Source organism: Sparus aurata, chromosome 17 (genome assembly GCF_900880675.1).
Source record: "Sparus aurata chromosome 17, fSpaAur1.1, whole genome shotgun sequence".
Lineage (NCBI taxonomy): Eukaryota > Metazoa > Chordata > Actinopteri > Spariformes > Sparidae > Sparus > Sparus aurata.
The window spans coordinates 16,924,796-16,942,006 of NC_044203.1; the positions used below are offsets into that span (position 1 = coordinate 16,924,796).

Sequence of the window (17,211 nt, forward strand, 5' to 3'; positions counted from 1 at the left end):
GTTCATAGAGGTCACTAAAATGTTCTGCAGATTACTCCATAGAAATTGACCTTCACTGGGACAGTTAACCTACTTTAGAGTCTTGGCAGACCTGTAGTCAATGATAGATGAATAAGGTTAAGATACAGAGAGCTACATCCAGCCTCGGATTGATGCCAGCCGCCAATTATGCCAAATGGAACGGTGTGAACTCAATGTGATGGAGATTAAAACCTAATTCATGATATCGGAAGCTCAATCACTGTATGTCCCAACAGCTGTTTTCACTTCATCTGCCTGCTGAGACTCATTAGTGTCTGTGTGTAGGTGTGTCCACGTCATAACGTAACGTGTCGCCTGCCTCTACATGTTTAATTCACGTTCTTCAAGCAGTTATTTCAGTTAAAGATCAACGGTCATGACTTTAAATCAAAGTTACACACAAACAACACATTTAAAAAGATAAATAACATTAGCCGTGAGCTCAAATGTGTGATGATCCTGCAGAATGTGGTGGGACAGTCCACACCAGGCCAGATGTTTGCAGCCAGGTGGTAATAGTTTAATCAAAGCAGATAAAATCAAAACAACATTACACAGAAACAGACTCTTATTCTTTACTCCATTTTTCCTCTATCATATATTAATTTTACTATGTTCACTGTAATCTCTCTCTTGCTTTTACATATGTACAGAGCATACACTGAATATTTATTACGGAACAAAGAAATCAGAAAATGTGTTGGCACAGCACGGCCAGAAAGCAAGAGTGGTCTCTTTTAGCACCATGAACTATGTCACAGAATAAAGTCATCCATACTGTCACAACAGAGGAAGAGCCCACGTTATGCAGATCTTATCTCACCATTTTCAAATAGATTCACTTTCAGGGAGCGGAATTACTGTGCTGCTGTGCAGTAGACGACAGACACAATTCATTTATATTTATAGTTTGTAACTTCTATGATTTAACTTGATCTTGTAGGATTACTGAGAAAAAACTGTGCCACTTTCAGACCAAAGCCCATTGGCTAATAATCAAATACCCCAATGGTTAAATTTAAACCCAAGCCTCATTTCTTTGCTCCTGGAAAATTGTAGCTTCAGAGCTTTTTGATGCAACAGCAACCATTGATGTCTTTCTAACAGATCCACACAAACACAAAAAGCATAAATAATAATAATAATAATAATAAAAAAATCCACATCAGCAACATTAATATAACTCCATGGGTTGTTAATATAACCCATGAAGATTCATTTAATGTGCCTTTTCTGGTCATGTTGACTTAACATGCCGCCTGTTTTTCAATTATGTAGCTTCATCGCTTCAAGCTGAAGCCTCGACTCTGAGCTTTAGCGAACTGTGGCTCTCTTTTGCTTTCCTCCCAGCACAATTAAGTTCAACGATGCGGTGCAACATGAGTGTAGGAAAAAAAGATAATAGCCCCCCTCATTAAGCTATTTTCACACTGAAGTTCTATTTTCTCACCACGACTGACTAAAGAAGGTCTTAAAACACTGAGACAGGCAATTTAATGGTCCAGCGCGAGGAGGCAAATTGCTGCTTTTATTGGAAACTATTACTATCATCACATTCTGCCCATCAAAGGATTTTTTCTCATATGACTCTGCTCCTTGTAGAAAGATTCACCTAACACAACTGTCTCAAACCTCCACCCTGCATTTAGCAGTACACATCCCAGCAGAGGGCTCTGTTAGCTACCTGCAGTTCCTGTTTGGAACTATGTTCATCATCGTCCATCTAAAAGTTTGTGCTTTGTTACCTTGTAGCAGGGCTGCAACTAAGGATTATTTTCATGATGTGATTCATTTCATCATTAATCGATTAATCGTTTGGTCTTTAAAATGTATAATAAATATTTGTGAAAAACGCTCATCAAAGTTTCCAGGAGCCTGAAGTGACGTTAAATTCTTATTTCATAGAAGCTGGAACCAGTAAATGTTTAACTTTTTTGCAAGAAAAACGACTGAAATCAATTAATTTATCATCTTAATAGTAATTTTCTTTTCTTCCCTCTTTCCCTTTCAATCAACTAGTAGATTAACTGATTAACTGAAGTCAAAAACCAGATCATTTGCACATTAACCCAGCCTGAGTTTCTTGTGTTTTATCCCCTCCACTGAGTCACATCCTGCTGCGACGCATCATTTTCTAACATACTCATTGTTTTTTTTTTTATTATTATCCTTACAAAGTAAACATGTACAACAGGGTTTTTCTTTTATTAACAGTGCATGCAAGGTGGAAATCAAGCATTCAATCAAAAATCCTAACTACTGTACATTTTCTTCATTCTATCACTGTTTAGGATCACTGTCACCCACATAATAAATAACTAGAACAACCTTATACAGGGTAAATCTTCAGAATCTTAGTAAGTTTGGTTATGAACTGTAACATAGAGCAAAGGTCCCCACTGGTGACGAATGCTGTTGAAAATATCCCATTTTGTGCTGACAAACATCTTCTATTCTTAATAGTGTCCTTTGAGATGAAGAGGATATTCAACAAGACCATACATGAATACAAGTCTGAGTATTATAACAAAAATAAATACATTTTCTGCAAGGCCCTTCCAGTCAGTGACACACTGATGCCTCCTTTCAGTTTTCCACTTTTAAACAGATTCGATGCCGTGAAAACAGTCTCCAGTTCTACTGATGATGTACAACTCTTCAAAAGATTTGTTAGGAAAATCGGCGACAGCTTAGTTAAGAATTGGAAATACATCCTTCTCGCCTACGTGTTTCGCGGCTGGCTGATGACTCGGTTTGCATTTCAAAATAACAACACTGATGAAAATCAATAATCATAAAGTGTTAAATCACAGCCAGAGGAGCTTAGCAGCTGGACTGTGAGGGGTGTGAATACTAAACAGGAAAAAGTACGGAGATGATAATCTAGATTCAGAAGTGTGTGACAGCATGAAGTGACAACACTGTCTTTGTTCCGCCAGTGGAGGGCAGTAGAGCAGAGACTATATTTCTATAGGTATTGGATTAAATGTGGCTGTGCATTAGTGTTAAAAGGCAGTAACAGATTTTTTTTTCACGGGACGGAAACAGGGTAACTAACATCTCATTTAGTGCACTATCTACTTGGCTTTCCTTACGTGCCTCCATAATATAACCTGGACAGAGGGCTTGGTGGTGTCTCGGCTGCAGCTTGATTGATGCAGAGCTGGGGAAGTTTAATCATGTGGTGCTGGAGCCACAGTCCAGAGGTCTCAGGTTGTCCACTGTTGGAAGTTCATAGATACTGTCTTTCCCTTCAGATTCTGTGAGACTGCACCTTCCTGGTTACATAGTACATACACGGGGAAACATTTTTGTGCTACCACTGCCTCGGGTGATTATCGGAAAGCATACGAGCGTATCCTTATAAAGTGAATCAGCAACAAAATGAACATTAAAAATCTAAAGAAGCAGCTTGCGTGTAGACAACCAGCCGTGTTTTCTCACTAAAGGAGGCTAAACAGGCTGCTTGTCAGGGAGCGTGTGTGAGGCAGACTGGCAGCTCGTTTTAAGACTTTGACATCATCGAAAAAGGCAGACATGCTTTTAAGACTGAAAAAAAACAAAGTACTTGCTGAGGGAGGGAGCATCTTTATGCGCACAGGTGACCCTCTTTAGATGATGCATCACCCTCGGAAACTGATCAGGAAACACAGAGTTCTTCAATGCACGGTTCCCAACACTGCTGAAGTCAAGCCATCGGCATACCGTAAGGAACCTTCAATGTCAGAATGCCGTGGAAGAAACTTACTCTGACTTTTATCTTTTTTCCTTGCCATCTAGAGTCAGAGGTTTATATTTTCAACAGACTCGGAGCCGAGGAGAGAGAGAGAGGTCACTGCAGTGTGTTAAGATAAATTAGTTTGAGCCCGTGTCAGTCAGTCAAAAACATGGTGAGGTTATGGTGCGACAGTTGGAGTAGCAGCAGCCCATTGAATCAACCGTCTCTTGTCAGGAGACAGGTGAGGTCCCTGTGCTTAGAGTCTAAAGTCAAATAATATCTAGAATCCTCTTCAGAATACCTTTCATAGTTTGACCGGGCCCCATACACTTCCATACATTCCGGTCCACCAGACACCAGCCAACCAGCCCCAGGTTAAAGTATTCGAACGGATTCCAAATAGTATTTGTCTCCGGCAAGGTTGACAGTTTCAGTTTTTGCTGCTCTCTGTCGGAGAAGGTGGCGGTTGTGTGTCGTCCTTCGCCTCCGTCTGGCCTTCCTTCTTCTTCTTCTCGTCGTCGTCCTTGAAGAACAGTAGAGGAAACATGCCGAGGATACAGCCGATGCCAACGCCGATGGCTTTACCCTGCATGGGAGGGAAACGGGGACGAAAGGAAAAACAATGCTGATGAAATACATTTTAAGAGAAGAGGTTTTAAATTATTTACAGAAAAGCAAAGCTTTACAGCTCCGTCGTTTCCAAGAAATGAGCCACTAAGGGTTGCGTTACAAGCAATGATTTCTGTGCAATCTGAGATTTTTGTTTTATTTCATTGCGCTGGTTTGTTTTTCCTGAGTGTTAGGACCCAGGAGACAGAGAGCAGGGACGTTTTGTTATCTTTTTATCATATGAAACCTGGCCTTCTTTCTCTTAGACTAAACCGGCAACGACTATAAAGAAACAAATTCTCTGTTTGCAAGACAACATACAGTATGTCCCCCGCCCTTCCGGAATTATTGCCACAACCTTTGTCAGCCAAGACCCCCTTTAATGCACGACTAATCACTCAACCTAATTGAAGTTAATTACATTACACACTTCAGCAGTCAGCGCATATTAAAAAATCATTCAGGTCCAATTTTCCCGCACAATGAACGAGTGACAGAAAGGCCACATACACGGGCTTGTGTCTCTGTTGTCCATCCTGATGTTTGCGAAGCATAACACGACACATACGATCCAGTCCAAGTGCTCTTTGCAGCAGGCTAATTAAAATCCACTCTGACTGTGTTTTTGTTTAGTGTTCATTAGTCTGATAGGCTTTTGACTGTCTATCACACACACACACACACACACACACACAACTGAAAGAAGAGACATTCATTCATACAGAAACGACAGAAACAGAGAACCCTATCACCGTTAATGTTGGCACTCTACCTTTATGCAAACCACGGATATGCTGAAACTTCCTTTACATTTACGCACCACAGTGCTGTGCTTTTCGGCGATTGGGTTTAGCCACAATATCTACTTGATTAGGGTTAAAAAGTGAAAGATCACGTTAAAAAAGAAGTAGTTCACCCAAATACAAAAATTCAGTCATTATCTACTCTCCCTCTTGCTGATAGAAAGTAAGGAGAAGTTCAGTAGTCAACAAAACATTTCTGGAGCTTCCCAGCAAAACAGTGCTGCAGCATTCTCCTGAACAACTGAAGAAAATGGCTCCGTACAGCTTATCTGACATTATCCAAGTCTCAAGAAGCCCTGAGATTCCAAATTGACTTGATAAAGGCTAATCCAGGAGAATGCTGCAATTATGCTTTGCTGCGAAGCTCCCTCCTCGACCTCAAAACTCCACCTGACTTTCCATCGGCATGGTTCAGGAGTAGATTATGACTGAGGTTTCATTTTTGTGGTGAACTGCTCCTTTAAAATATCCATTTCTGCAATTGCTCGCTTGGCAGCCATCTCGCCTATCTGTCAGGCCAACGCCATCCGTCCTCCTTCTGATCAAAAAGTCAGCTCATATACACGATGATACATGATTCATATTGTATACATGTTGATATGATATGTACTAAGTAAAGGCATCTGTGGTTTGCAGAAACGTACAATGACACCATTTCATTCTGGCGACTGGGCTGCAGAGCTTGTGGGTTTCACTATGATACCAACCGAGTGGGAGCTGACTCTGGTCTGCCACATGTCAGCCTGTTTCGGGCTCAAGTCAGGAATCTGCATCCCCAGCCGCGACGCCAAGGCCTCCACATAACCTGCCAGCCTGATGACAGGAACAGACAGACGGAAAGAAGAGGGAGAAGAGGGAAAGTGTTAAAGTGAGCTGCAACGAGGACGTACCTCACCGGTGACCCATTGACGTGCTTTGTGGAATTAATGAACTGAGAATGATCAATTATCCTTTCACTTCATTGAGGGAACAATGGTATCCTTCTTTCATTTTGACATGTGACAAGATGGATCAGGATTGATCACAATATAGGTCAGTAACATGGACGTGTGAATCAGTCGTAGATGGAAACAGTCAGTGTGTTCAGGCATGTGAAGAATATAAAGTCCTCGGCTCTGAGCTTGATATATCACTAACATCCTGTAAACATGACAACATCTACTCATAGAAATTAACTGTATCAAATCAAACATATTTGGTACAGGCGCTCAGTCTGTAAAGACTCCAGGTTGTAAATCAAAAGTAGATTAAATTCAGAACCACTTGTTCCTGTTTGTTTTTGCTCCACTTTCACATAATGGTTAACTTTAGATGTTTTTCCACATTAGATGTCATGGTCCATTACGCCACCCTTGCAACAACAGTCTGCATGGCAAAGTAAAACAGTCTAAGTAATCGATAATAAAGAAAAAAACTAAATGAATCAGCAGATGAAAGTTCCAATCTGCTCTTTGTTGCCACCATCTGTCATAAACCCAGCAGGGAGTCTAATATCAGCTCTAATAACAGAGGGAGAGAGAGAGAGAGACAATGACAACGCCGTTTGTGTGTGAGAACGATATAATTTTTCAGCACTCGTCTGTGTTTTACACAGATGACAGAACAAAGACAGATCGCAGCAGGGAAAAAAAACAGTTTTCACTGAGGAACAGAGACTGAACATTAGAAGATCATCAATCATCTGAAACTTTCTCATTGCTTATTACAATTCTTGAGCTGTAAGTTTTGCCTGGCGCGGAGGACTGAATGACGCTGTCTGTCTGTAGATGTGCAGATGAGTTCTTTCTAAATGAATAAACGTCACAGAGCCACACTGATACAGCAGTTATAAAGCTACTCTATACCTATTAAAACACAGAACAATTTGTTATCTCTTCTTCTTTAATAGTTTTTGGGGAAATGTCTTCTTTCATCAGCTTTATGTCGCGTAGAACTGGTGAGATCGCTGATTGTTTATGAGTGAACTAGAGCGAGTTTATAGATTACCTATAGAGCAGAGAGAGGGAGGAAATGGCCAATGTTTTCCTCAGTGAGTATAAAGGTCACTTGTTTTATCCCAAAATGGATAACAATGTGGGCAAGAAGGGAAAAGACAACAAAAAAAAGAAACTAGAATTATGCAGTGTATGCCTCCGTGCTCTGGTCAAGTTTGCAGTTTCCGTTCATGTCTGTCTAATATAATAAAGCTTTGCCACATGGTGAAGCACCAATCACCTGAAGCTCAATATCAGCGACAGGGTTCGTCTCAATTTTACAGAAGGTCACAATGATTTTGACCGTTGAAATTTTACCGACAAATTCTAATGAGGTTCATTCTTGAGTCCAAATCAGTGTAAACATTTGAAGAAATTCCCCCCGGAGGCATTTCTGAGATAATGAGCTGATGAGAATAGGACAGACAATCCAAAAACATGACGCCTTTGGCCACGGCGATCGCCATGGGATAACTCTGAGGGATAACAAAATAAGACAAATATGAAAAATGCTATTATTGGACATAAGAGTTGTGAAAATAAGCCTGGGTTTGACAATATATAATCTAATGAAATCTGTTAGGAAATTGGGACTTTGTAGTAACAAAAAAGCATCGAGCACAAAAGGGATGAACTTGAATAACACACGCATTATAGCACATGGCTACATCAAACTTTAAGTTTAAAGGGGTTCTGTGGAACTTAATTTTAGTGGTGGCCATGTCAGCTACTGTTGCTCTCTGTTGGAGCAGAGAGAGGCACTCTGGCCATCTATACGGCCAATTAAAAAAGGTCATTAATACATATAAAATGCTACAAATTGTTTCATAGAGCCCCTCATAGAGGCTGTGATTATGTAGCAAGAAGAAGACAGAAAATGTGTCACGTTTATTAATGTGTGAAAAAAAAATAAAAGCATGAAAGCATGAAAAAAGCACTGCCAGTAAAGCTCTCTCAGTTCAAATGACTGAAGAACTGACCAGAAACCAGCAGAGAGAGCTCCCTGAAGCTGGGTTTATGATGGATCAGCCTTGCTTACATACACACTAAAGCAACTGCAATCACAAACAGTGGCCTGACCAAAGGGACAACTGAAAGTGTTTAAGAGCTGCTGTCCCTCACCGTCACGTGTCATTCTACTGTAGGTGTCCAGTCTGAGGCTGCCGGAGCAGAAGAACATAAAGCGCCGGTCAAGCTGCTCGAGTGTGAGTACAGAGATTCCAAGTCAATATTTTGTCTGAGGTCTGGTTCACTCACTGGCACTAATGGATCCTCAGTTCACTGCACACACAAATAAGCTGCAGCTGGAGCTGTCGACTCAGGGTGGCGATAAGTCGCAAGTAGCATATTTGAGAAAAAAGATAAGAAGCAGGTTTTCATCACCGGAGAACAGAAATACATGAAATAGAAAGTTTTAAGGAAAAATCTTTATCGACTGAGCGTACAAATCCAAACTCATCGTGAGGGCAATAATTACACGTATCACAACAACAGGGGGCAGAACGTAGCCTCTAGTCTCACTGTATTCAGTCTCTGTTTGACTTCAACATTTATACAAATCCTTTAGATTTGTCTCGTTCATACCTGCAGACACTCTCGCCTTTGAGTCAAATCCAAACCAATTATTTTGCATACTTGCAACAGCCGACGACACAAGAAATCATGTCTGCCTCAGAAAATAAAAAAAAACCAACAACCGCAGTATTCAAAACACTGAAGTGATGAAATGTACTGAAAGCAGCGTCAGCTCAGGCAAAGGCTGAAAACTCAACCTGGCTGCCGTGGAAGCAATAAAAACCTCAAAGATGACGTGCTGAAGCTAGAGGCTTTTCTTTTACATTTTCTGTTTTCTTCCTGGTACAGCAACTGGATCTGCTCGCATTATCAAAGCTTTCCATCAAGTGTGGGCAGTAACAAACTGTGTCCTGCTGAGCTGGGTTGAAAAAAGGCACAGCTGCTCTTCATATCAGCGGTGGCATCAAGGACGCCGTTTGATGCAGCGAGCAGGAGTGCCAGTGGCAGGGATGTGAGACTACTGAGGGACAAGAACATAACAAGTGATAAATGAGCCAGAGTTGATTGAAAATATGGAGTGGGGGTTAGAGAAAATGGTCCTCTGACCGGTCAAACTAGGATTATGCCACATTTCAATGAGCAACACCAAATCCCTTCCGTCACATATAGATGTTGGGGCTTTAAACCTCTTTAGAGGGCGGCAAGCAAAACGTTTCCCCGAGGGGATCAATGAATTATCACTATTCTTATAAGGAAAAAAAATCAGAGGAAATCAAACAATAAATCATCCATTCATTCATTTCCTTCATGAGGTCACTGAATACGCTCCAACTTATCCCAGCATCCGCAGGGTTATGTGTCACAGTCAAGAGGAATCAAATATGGGCCCCCGTTCTTTATTCCCTACAGCCCACTGATGTGATTCTCTTAAGTTTTTGCCCTGTTTTCCCAACTTGGCTGAATGCAACAATGCTTCACTAGGTCTACTCTGTCTGCCCCAGAAAGCGGCTGATGCATTGTGACGATGAGGAACACAAGCAGCAGCAGAGACAAAGCTGTGCAGGAGCACCAGCGACGGTCAGAGTGAGTCATGAGCTAAATTACGGACCTCAACGAGGTTAGGCTGGTTTCCTACATCTGTTGTAACACACACACACACACACACACACACACACACACACAGAGGAAAATCTTTCAAATCCACCCAATATGAAAAATAGTCACACACATTTGTGGATAGAGCTGTGCAGATTGCTCGCCACAGGCGTCGACACACACAAAACAAATATGGTAAATTGTATACAAGAGCAGGGAGTCGCAGCAGCAGATCTCAGTCACTGTCTCTTGAGGAAAACAGACGGCGAGTGGGCGGAATTTGCAAACAATCACGGCAACGCGATCACTACAACATTGACCAAAGGGACTCTGGAGGAGCATGCTGTAGTGACAGCTACATCTATCGGTGCGGTCTGATTACATGTCCGGGAAAAGTCGCACTTTCACAGAGGAGCTCTCAATCTGTCTCTCAGAGGGAGATCTCGTGGATCAGTGGGGTAATTAACATGAACCGGCCTACATCCTCTTCCAGTCACCCCTGCACCTCACTGCTGTGCTTCCTGTCAGTCTGTCAACTTTCACTATAAAGGTGCACGAGAAACTAGAATGGCACTCAGTTGAGAGTATATCTCCATCAAGGCTAGGAGACACCTTTAAATCAGTCACATCTAATCCAATATGAAACAGAACATATTTAAAGGTGCAATACGTAGTAGTTCGTAGTTCGTGAAGAAACTGATTAAACTGAATAAACAAACTGAGCTTAAGGGACAACAGTTTCATACTGTTTTACTTTGTTTATATGTGGCGGACCCTGCCACCTTTCCAGCTTCCAACAGTGTTCTGTGGACCTTATTTTCCTCTGGGAACAGCTTGTTTATTCAATTATGGAAAAAATGTATATTTCTGAGTTTGTATTATGACCTCATTAATACTGTACATATTAAAAAGTAAAGCTGACTTACTTTAGTAAAAGTAAAGTTAATGAGGTCTATTCTAGACAGAGACCCATCCTCCATCCAGGTTTTGTGGAAATCTGTTCAGTAGTTTTTGTGCAGTCCTGCTTAAACCCCAACCAACGTGGTTTGCAACTTTTCAGGGAGAAAATACCAATTTATTCATCAAGTAAGTCTCAAGAAACGGTTTTACAGTGAAGGCACCTACTGCTGACAAAGTCTAGTAAGTGTATTTCCACCAAACAAGGCAGTTTACATTGTCAAACGGCACGGCAGATATTCATCTAAAGCGTGCTCCGTCCAGTTTGATCTAAAAATACTGCAACACATGTGCTGGAGGACCGGAAAGAATCCAAAATGCAGGGATGAGACAAATGGACGATGAATTTCTTTGAGCCTTCCCAGCGAGTGTAAACTAGACGATCAGCCGCATGTTAATCTCCAGCGCTTTTAATTAGGCTCATTCGGGCAGGTGAGAACAATCTGAACAGGACATCGCCATGACTCCCGGTCTGCTCAGAAACTGGGCTCTTGAAACTCTTCCAAGTGAACAGCAGGGCGGTTTGTGAGGAGAGAGAATGCAACCCAAGCCAACCAAACCAAGCGACCGACCGAAATTTATGGGAAGAGTACAGACTCACGGTCCAGGTATTTTTATATCTGCTGTTCGCAACGACACTAAATAGAACAGCAACAAGTACATAGAGCACAGAGTTGCACCAGTTCATTAATTGATTTGTGAAACAAAAAGGTCAACAATTAGTTGGTTTGACCTTATCAAAACGGAATATTTGCTGGTCCTCTAGCTTTATTTGGAAAAGAAACTATCTTTACATTTTGCGACTGTTCAGACGACAACAGTTTATTGTCACCAGCAACAAGTCTGCAGTAAAGAGGTTTCTGTGGTCTCCTCATCTGTCAGCATCAGTTTATCAGCAGAAAGTCTCCTGTGCCTCCTTGTCAGCTCTCAACTGCCACTAAAGTGCCACTGACTCCCAGAGTAATATAAAGCACTGCAGCGCTTCATACCAGCGCACTTAAGTCTTTCCCTCTTTGAAATAAACATAAAAACTCTGATGCAAATGTAGCAGTGAAGGCCACCTGCGGGAGCTCCGCCAAGGCTCAGACGGCAGCCTTGACACTCACTGGTGTAAATCTATCAAAAAGAAGGAAAAAAAAAAAGCCTCTCTTTAATCGAGTCTCACCTTGACAAACTGACCACAAGGGTTCCACACTCCGATTATGATTGAGTGGCAAACACACACACACACACACACACACAAGAGGTGAAACTGTTGTACGTGTGTGTGCCTACTGGGAGCTTTTACGAAAGCCAGAACAATTTAGCTAATCCATCACACTATAAAACGCTGCAGAGGCAACAGCACAGTCTCTATTATTGTCTTTCTACCTGTCTGTTAGCTCGTCTGTTCTGCTGAGTCTCCCTGAATTTAAAGGAGCATGTACTAATCTGTCACTTCCTAATAATCAACCAACTGGCTGCTGGTGCCACATGTTCCGATGCCTCTTCTATTACTCTTAAGCATTATGGATGGTTAAACCAGAGGAAGCCGACTATGATCCATGTGACTACTGGGAAGCTCCGAGGTGCACCATCGTCATTGATCAGCTGTTGGATCTTGGTGACGATCATTTGAAAGGATCTTACACAGATCAGTGCTTTTTTCAGGCTGAAAGCTGAGATCAGACCTGTCAGTCAATGTTCTGATTCAGTTTTTACTTCACAACGTTGAGACATAAATCATTTTGTAGGAGGGGAGAATGAAAGCAGAGAGATGCTTCTAAATGATTTGCGCTGTTTTGTTTCTGTCGCTGGAAAACAAAATGAAGATGAAGACAGCCGGAGGAGGAAATCAGAGATCAAAACAAAACACTTGACTCCTTTTTTTGTGTTAATGAGGAAGTTAAAGCGAGGTTTCATATTTTTTCTCGGGAAATTGGGGTTGACAATAACACCAATTATCTACGGTGAACTACAGTAGAGAACAGGTTATTAGAACCCTAATTATACTAGGTGCACAGTGATGCAAAACACATCGTACTTCCCTCAATAAAGCATCAACAAATTTACATCACTACATTACAGGTTGACTGTTGACAGACTGTAAATAAATAATGATGCATCAGATCTTCCCAAACCCCTGTGCAACAAAATCCAATGTAATCACAGTAAATGTGGAACACAGTGTGCACAAAACGTACAAACGCATCCAAAAATCAGGCTCAGCCGAGTTCTACACGATGAACAAAGTGATGGATATCCTCTATATTTGTCAAAAACTGGTTCAACATCAAGATTTAGCTCTACAAGGATTTTCATTTCTACAGCAGTGGTGTTACTTGACTCACTCCGAATGTTGAGGCTGCATACTCCTCTCCTCATTTAGACACACCTTGTACAGACTCTCTTGATTTAATCAAACCACACTCACAAGTTAGAATTATTTGCCTTTTCTTATTCATAGTAACATCTCTTTTTATGCTCAGCACAATCATATTCTTCTTTACTCTTGGGCACAAACCTCTGGTGTATTTTTTTTATTTTCTCCCTTGCTGCTCATGCTTATTCCACCTCCGGGCTAGATTCAATAGGCTCATTATGTTTAATGCTAAGAAATGTAATGAGTCCTTCCTGAGGCGAGGTGCAGCCGAGTCGCCAGGATAAAATGTCAGCAGTTCACATTTCTGCAAACCACTGACGACCCACCATATTGACTTTTCTCGTATCACGTCACATGTCGCATATCATGATAACAATACATACTCTATTCGTGACTTGACTTTCATACAGTGGTTCCAAGCGAGCATGTTAACGTGAGGCCACAGGATATTTTCACCTCAGGATATTTACAGCCGTGTTTGTGGCAACCAACCATGTCATTTTTGAGCCAAAATATGATGTTTTTGTGCCTAAGCCTAAACCAGCTCATATGCACAGTGTCTTCACAAGAAAGAACTAAAGAAATTGAACCTAAAGAAATGTAAAGGTGGGAGCTGAGTGGAAAGGTTCACCTCTTCCATTGCAATCAAAAAATTACTTTTTATATCACATTATGTTTAAACCTCGGTGGGAAAACACTGCTGCTGATTATTACTGTAATAATCCGTGTCATTTTTGATTTGATTACCATTTCAATATAGTTTTCATTGGTTCATCTCTTGAGTTAATGAAGGCATGAATTCTGAACTGAATGTCCGTCCTGAGTCTGTGTGCTTCTGTGTGAGTATGTGTCTCTTGGTGTGTGTTGGTGTGTGCTGGTTTGTGTATGTGTCTCTTGGTGTGTGTTGGTGTGTGCTGGTTTGTGTATGTGTCTCTTGGTGTGTGTTGGTGTGTGCTGGTGTGTATATGTGTGAATTTGCTTACCCTAACCCTGCCAGATCAGACACCAGGTTGCCAAGGGCAGCAGCTGCGGGGGGAAAAAAAATGCGAGAAGAGAAAGAGACGTGATTACATAATGAGTACGGTAATCGAGGCTCATATTGAGGGCAGCGAAAAGGCATCAGATGCAGAATGTCTGGAGCTTTTCATCGTGGGAAACAGAAAGTGATGACACACTTTCCATCCACCACTGTGACTGGCATGTGACTGGAGCCATTCTGCCAGCAGATATTAACAGGTTACTCAATTTATTCCCCCTCATTAACAATATATGAAAGAGTTGACAACTGGTGAGCTTCACACGATGTGATATACTCCTGGTGATGAGGTCTCCTGAAATCTCTTGGGTGCTTTTTTCCGACCGCAGTGACTTTATTAAGGCATGTGTCTGTAACAGATGGTGAGACCTTGACCTGCAGCTTTGGAGAGAGACACCCGTCAGTTACCAGTATCTTCATATTCCTCCCTCTTCCTCCCCTTTGGTGCAGGATGAAATCACAGGTTACATTATCAGGTACCTGCGTGGACTCTGGATTTGCAGAGGACAGGAGCGGAGCAAGAAGCAGTGGGTTGGGATCAGTAGGCACAATATTTTACCCACATGCCAGTATTTTCTAAAGCACAGCGGCCGATTGGCGATGCCGATGTGCGCGCGCATTTTTTTCCACCTAAAAGCAGAGAACATCACGCTTCTCAAAAAGGGAAATAATATGTTATTATGCCCATTCTTCAAAGGACGACCCGCTGGCAGTTGCAGACCGGGAAAAATAAGAAAATTACTCAGTCAAATGACCCTATCATTATATTAGTCTGTCGTATCGGCCGTTCAGTCCAGGCAGATGTAGATGTGTTATTTTAAAACCCTGAATGGCCAACATTGATGACGTAAATCATTCAGCAGCTGTCAAACGACTAGTGAATAAGAGCAAGAACGCACTTCAGAATGAGGAGCATATTCAAAGTTGGACAGACGCATTTAGTTGTGTGTTCTGTTACATGAGATTAGACCACGTTTATGTTGTGCTATTAAGGGAGAATGGCCGTTCTTGCGATTCTATGAGCAAAGCATACGAAGACATTAAAGCAGCTGTAATTGTTGTCATCATCTTAGCTAGTGTCCTGTCCATTTTTCACATCACCACACTTGCACGACTCCTTTCGCTGTTTTGACAGAGCTGGGGTTAAGATAAAGAGGCTACTGTGCTGCTAAACAAACACTCTATAGCAGTGATTACTGTTGGAATATAGAGAAATGTATTTATTTAAATTTATATAAGAAAATAACACGGCAGCTTTAAGGGAGAGTGACTATTGTTAAAATGCATATAATATAAAATCACATTAATAATGACAATAGTTAATCATGCACAACAACTTCCTTACTATCAACAAGAAGAAATTAGGAGGTTAAGGGAAAACTCTTGGTTATATGGTCTAACTAAGGCATTAATAGGTGTTTTGTAATGACTGATAAATAACAGGGTGCTGCTGATATGCATGCTAATAGGAAACTAGCACAAATGTAACCTCAATTCTGAATATATAAGAAAAGAACATGCGTCCGTCAATTTCTATTCACAATACACTGCTGATTTCCACTATGTTGGTTCTTGCACAGGATATGATGGACAACCGCAATGCATTCTGGGCTCATTAAGGAGGCAGAGGCACCACTGGAGCCCACATGGCTGTTGACTCGCTCGCTCAGCCTAATAACTTCACATGAATAAAGTAGAGCAGCACTTCAGCTTCAGAGTGCCCAAAGAGAAGAGGGTGAGGGCGACCTGAAATGACTAAAGAAGCGCGAGCAAGAAGCGGATCTGTGTGTAGTTATCCCCGAATAGAGCAGAGTGAGTAGAGGAAAGCCTGTGCCTTGCCTGTGCTACCTCTATGTTGTCCACAACCCTGAGTTGAGAGGACCGCTGCAGCTGCCGCAGTGGCACACCCTCGAGGGACGGACACAAAGCAGCAGAGCCATCTCTGCTGAGGGATAATCTCCATACAGGTCCTGCAGGATGTCTTGAGTGCTTCAGTGCAGCTGACTTTCCTGCTACTGTAGCAACAACATCAACACATAATGTACCCAAACTGGATGTTGTGCCTGCTGACAATCTGTTAGCGGTACATCTGAACAGAAACACTTAAAAGAACCTGCACCAACTTTAATAAGCAGAGAAGAATCGAGATAAGACCTTTAATTAGTGAAGTCTGTCATTAGGAAGGTGTTGTTTACTGTGTGTCTGTGACCCTGACCTCGCTGAAGAGACCCAACCGACTACTGGAACACAGCATCACCGTTGATGAGCCGCTGGTCGGTCTGTATTTAGCTCCAGTCGGGCCATGTAGGCGCGTTGCTCCGTGAGAAGCTCTTTGGAAACGGCTGCGAGTTTTCTAATTCTTGGTGGGCCGGTCGGCGCCAAATCACACAGACTAGGTTTGTGCTAAATGGGGAGATTGTTCTTGGAGACTGTTTGCACGGGGCTGGATCCAACTCTGACTGGCACTACGCAGTTAATAAGGAATGCAAAAAAAAAAAAAAAAGTCTGTTAAATGAAAAGGGATCTATGTCGGTGCCATTTATCCACGGAATAATGCGTGTTGTGGACTTAATATGTCACTGAAATGGATCTACTGGATGTTTGGAAGTAAACAAAGACGGTTTTGGTTGTTAAACTACTGACACACCCCAAACCTTCATCCGTGAGTTCATAAAACGTCTTTAATGATTATTTCTAGACCAGCTTAGTTGTTTATTTGTTGATTGTACCTGGCTGATGTGGTTCTATTTTACCTTTTCATGAATCTAAGCTTTCTAACGACGTCCGGCATGACAATACACATTAAGTGAGACTGTGACTGTATTTCTCACTGACTGCAGCAGGAACTAAAATCCATATTTCTATGGATACTTTCTTCGCAGCTCAGCACTGAGAGACTTTAAGGCTGGAATGAGTCAAATTCCCTCCTTTATATTCACTCTACATTAAAAAGGATGAAGACAAATGTCATCCTTTTACACAGAGTATGACTTCAGTGTGACGCGCACACACTCGAAATGTGCTTTACTTAAAAAAAAAAAGTCATATTTTCATTTGAAAAATGTGAGCATTTGTTGTCGCGATACGATCTGTCCTCCGTCACTGTCTGCTCGTACCGAAAC

General features: G+C 41.8%; 1 protein-coding gene across 2 annotated transcripts in view; it reads right to left on the reverse strand.

Moving 5' to 3' along the window:
* Nucleotides 1-519: 519 nt before the first annotated feature.
* LOC115567676 (transmembrane protein 65-like) overlaps nucleotides 520-17,211 on the reverse strand; it is a 44,412-nt gene continuing 27,720 nt past the window's right edge. For both annotated transcript variants that reach the window (XM_030394496.1, XM_030394495.1), the window contains exons 6-8: nucleotides 14,037-14,079; nucleotides 5,859-5,964; nucleotides 520-4,325 (exon numbers count right to left, since the gene is read on the reverse strand). In XM_030394496.1, the coding sequence (XP_030250356.1) occupies nucleotides 4,170-4,325; nucleotides 5,859-5,964; nucleotides 14,037-14,079 (305 nt within the window). In that variant the 3' untranslated portion in view covers nucleotides 520-4,169. The remainder of the gene's footprint in view (nucleotides 4,326-5,858; nucleotides 5,965-14,036; nucleotides 14,080-17,211) is intronic.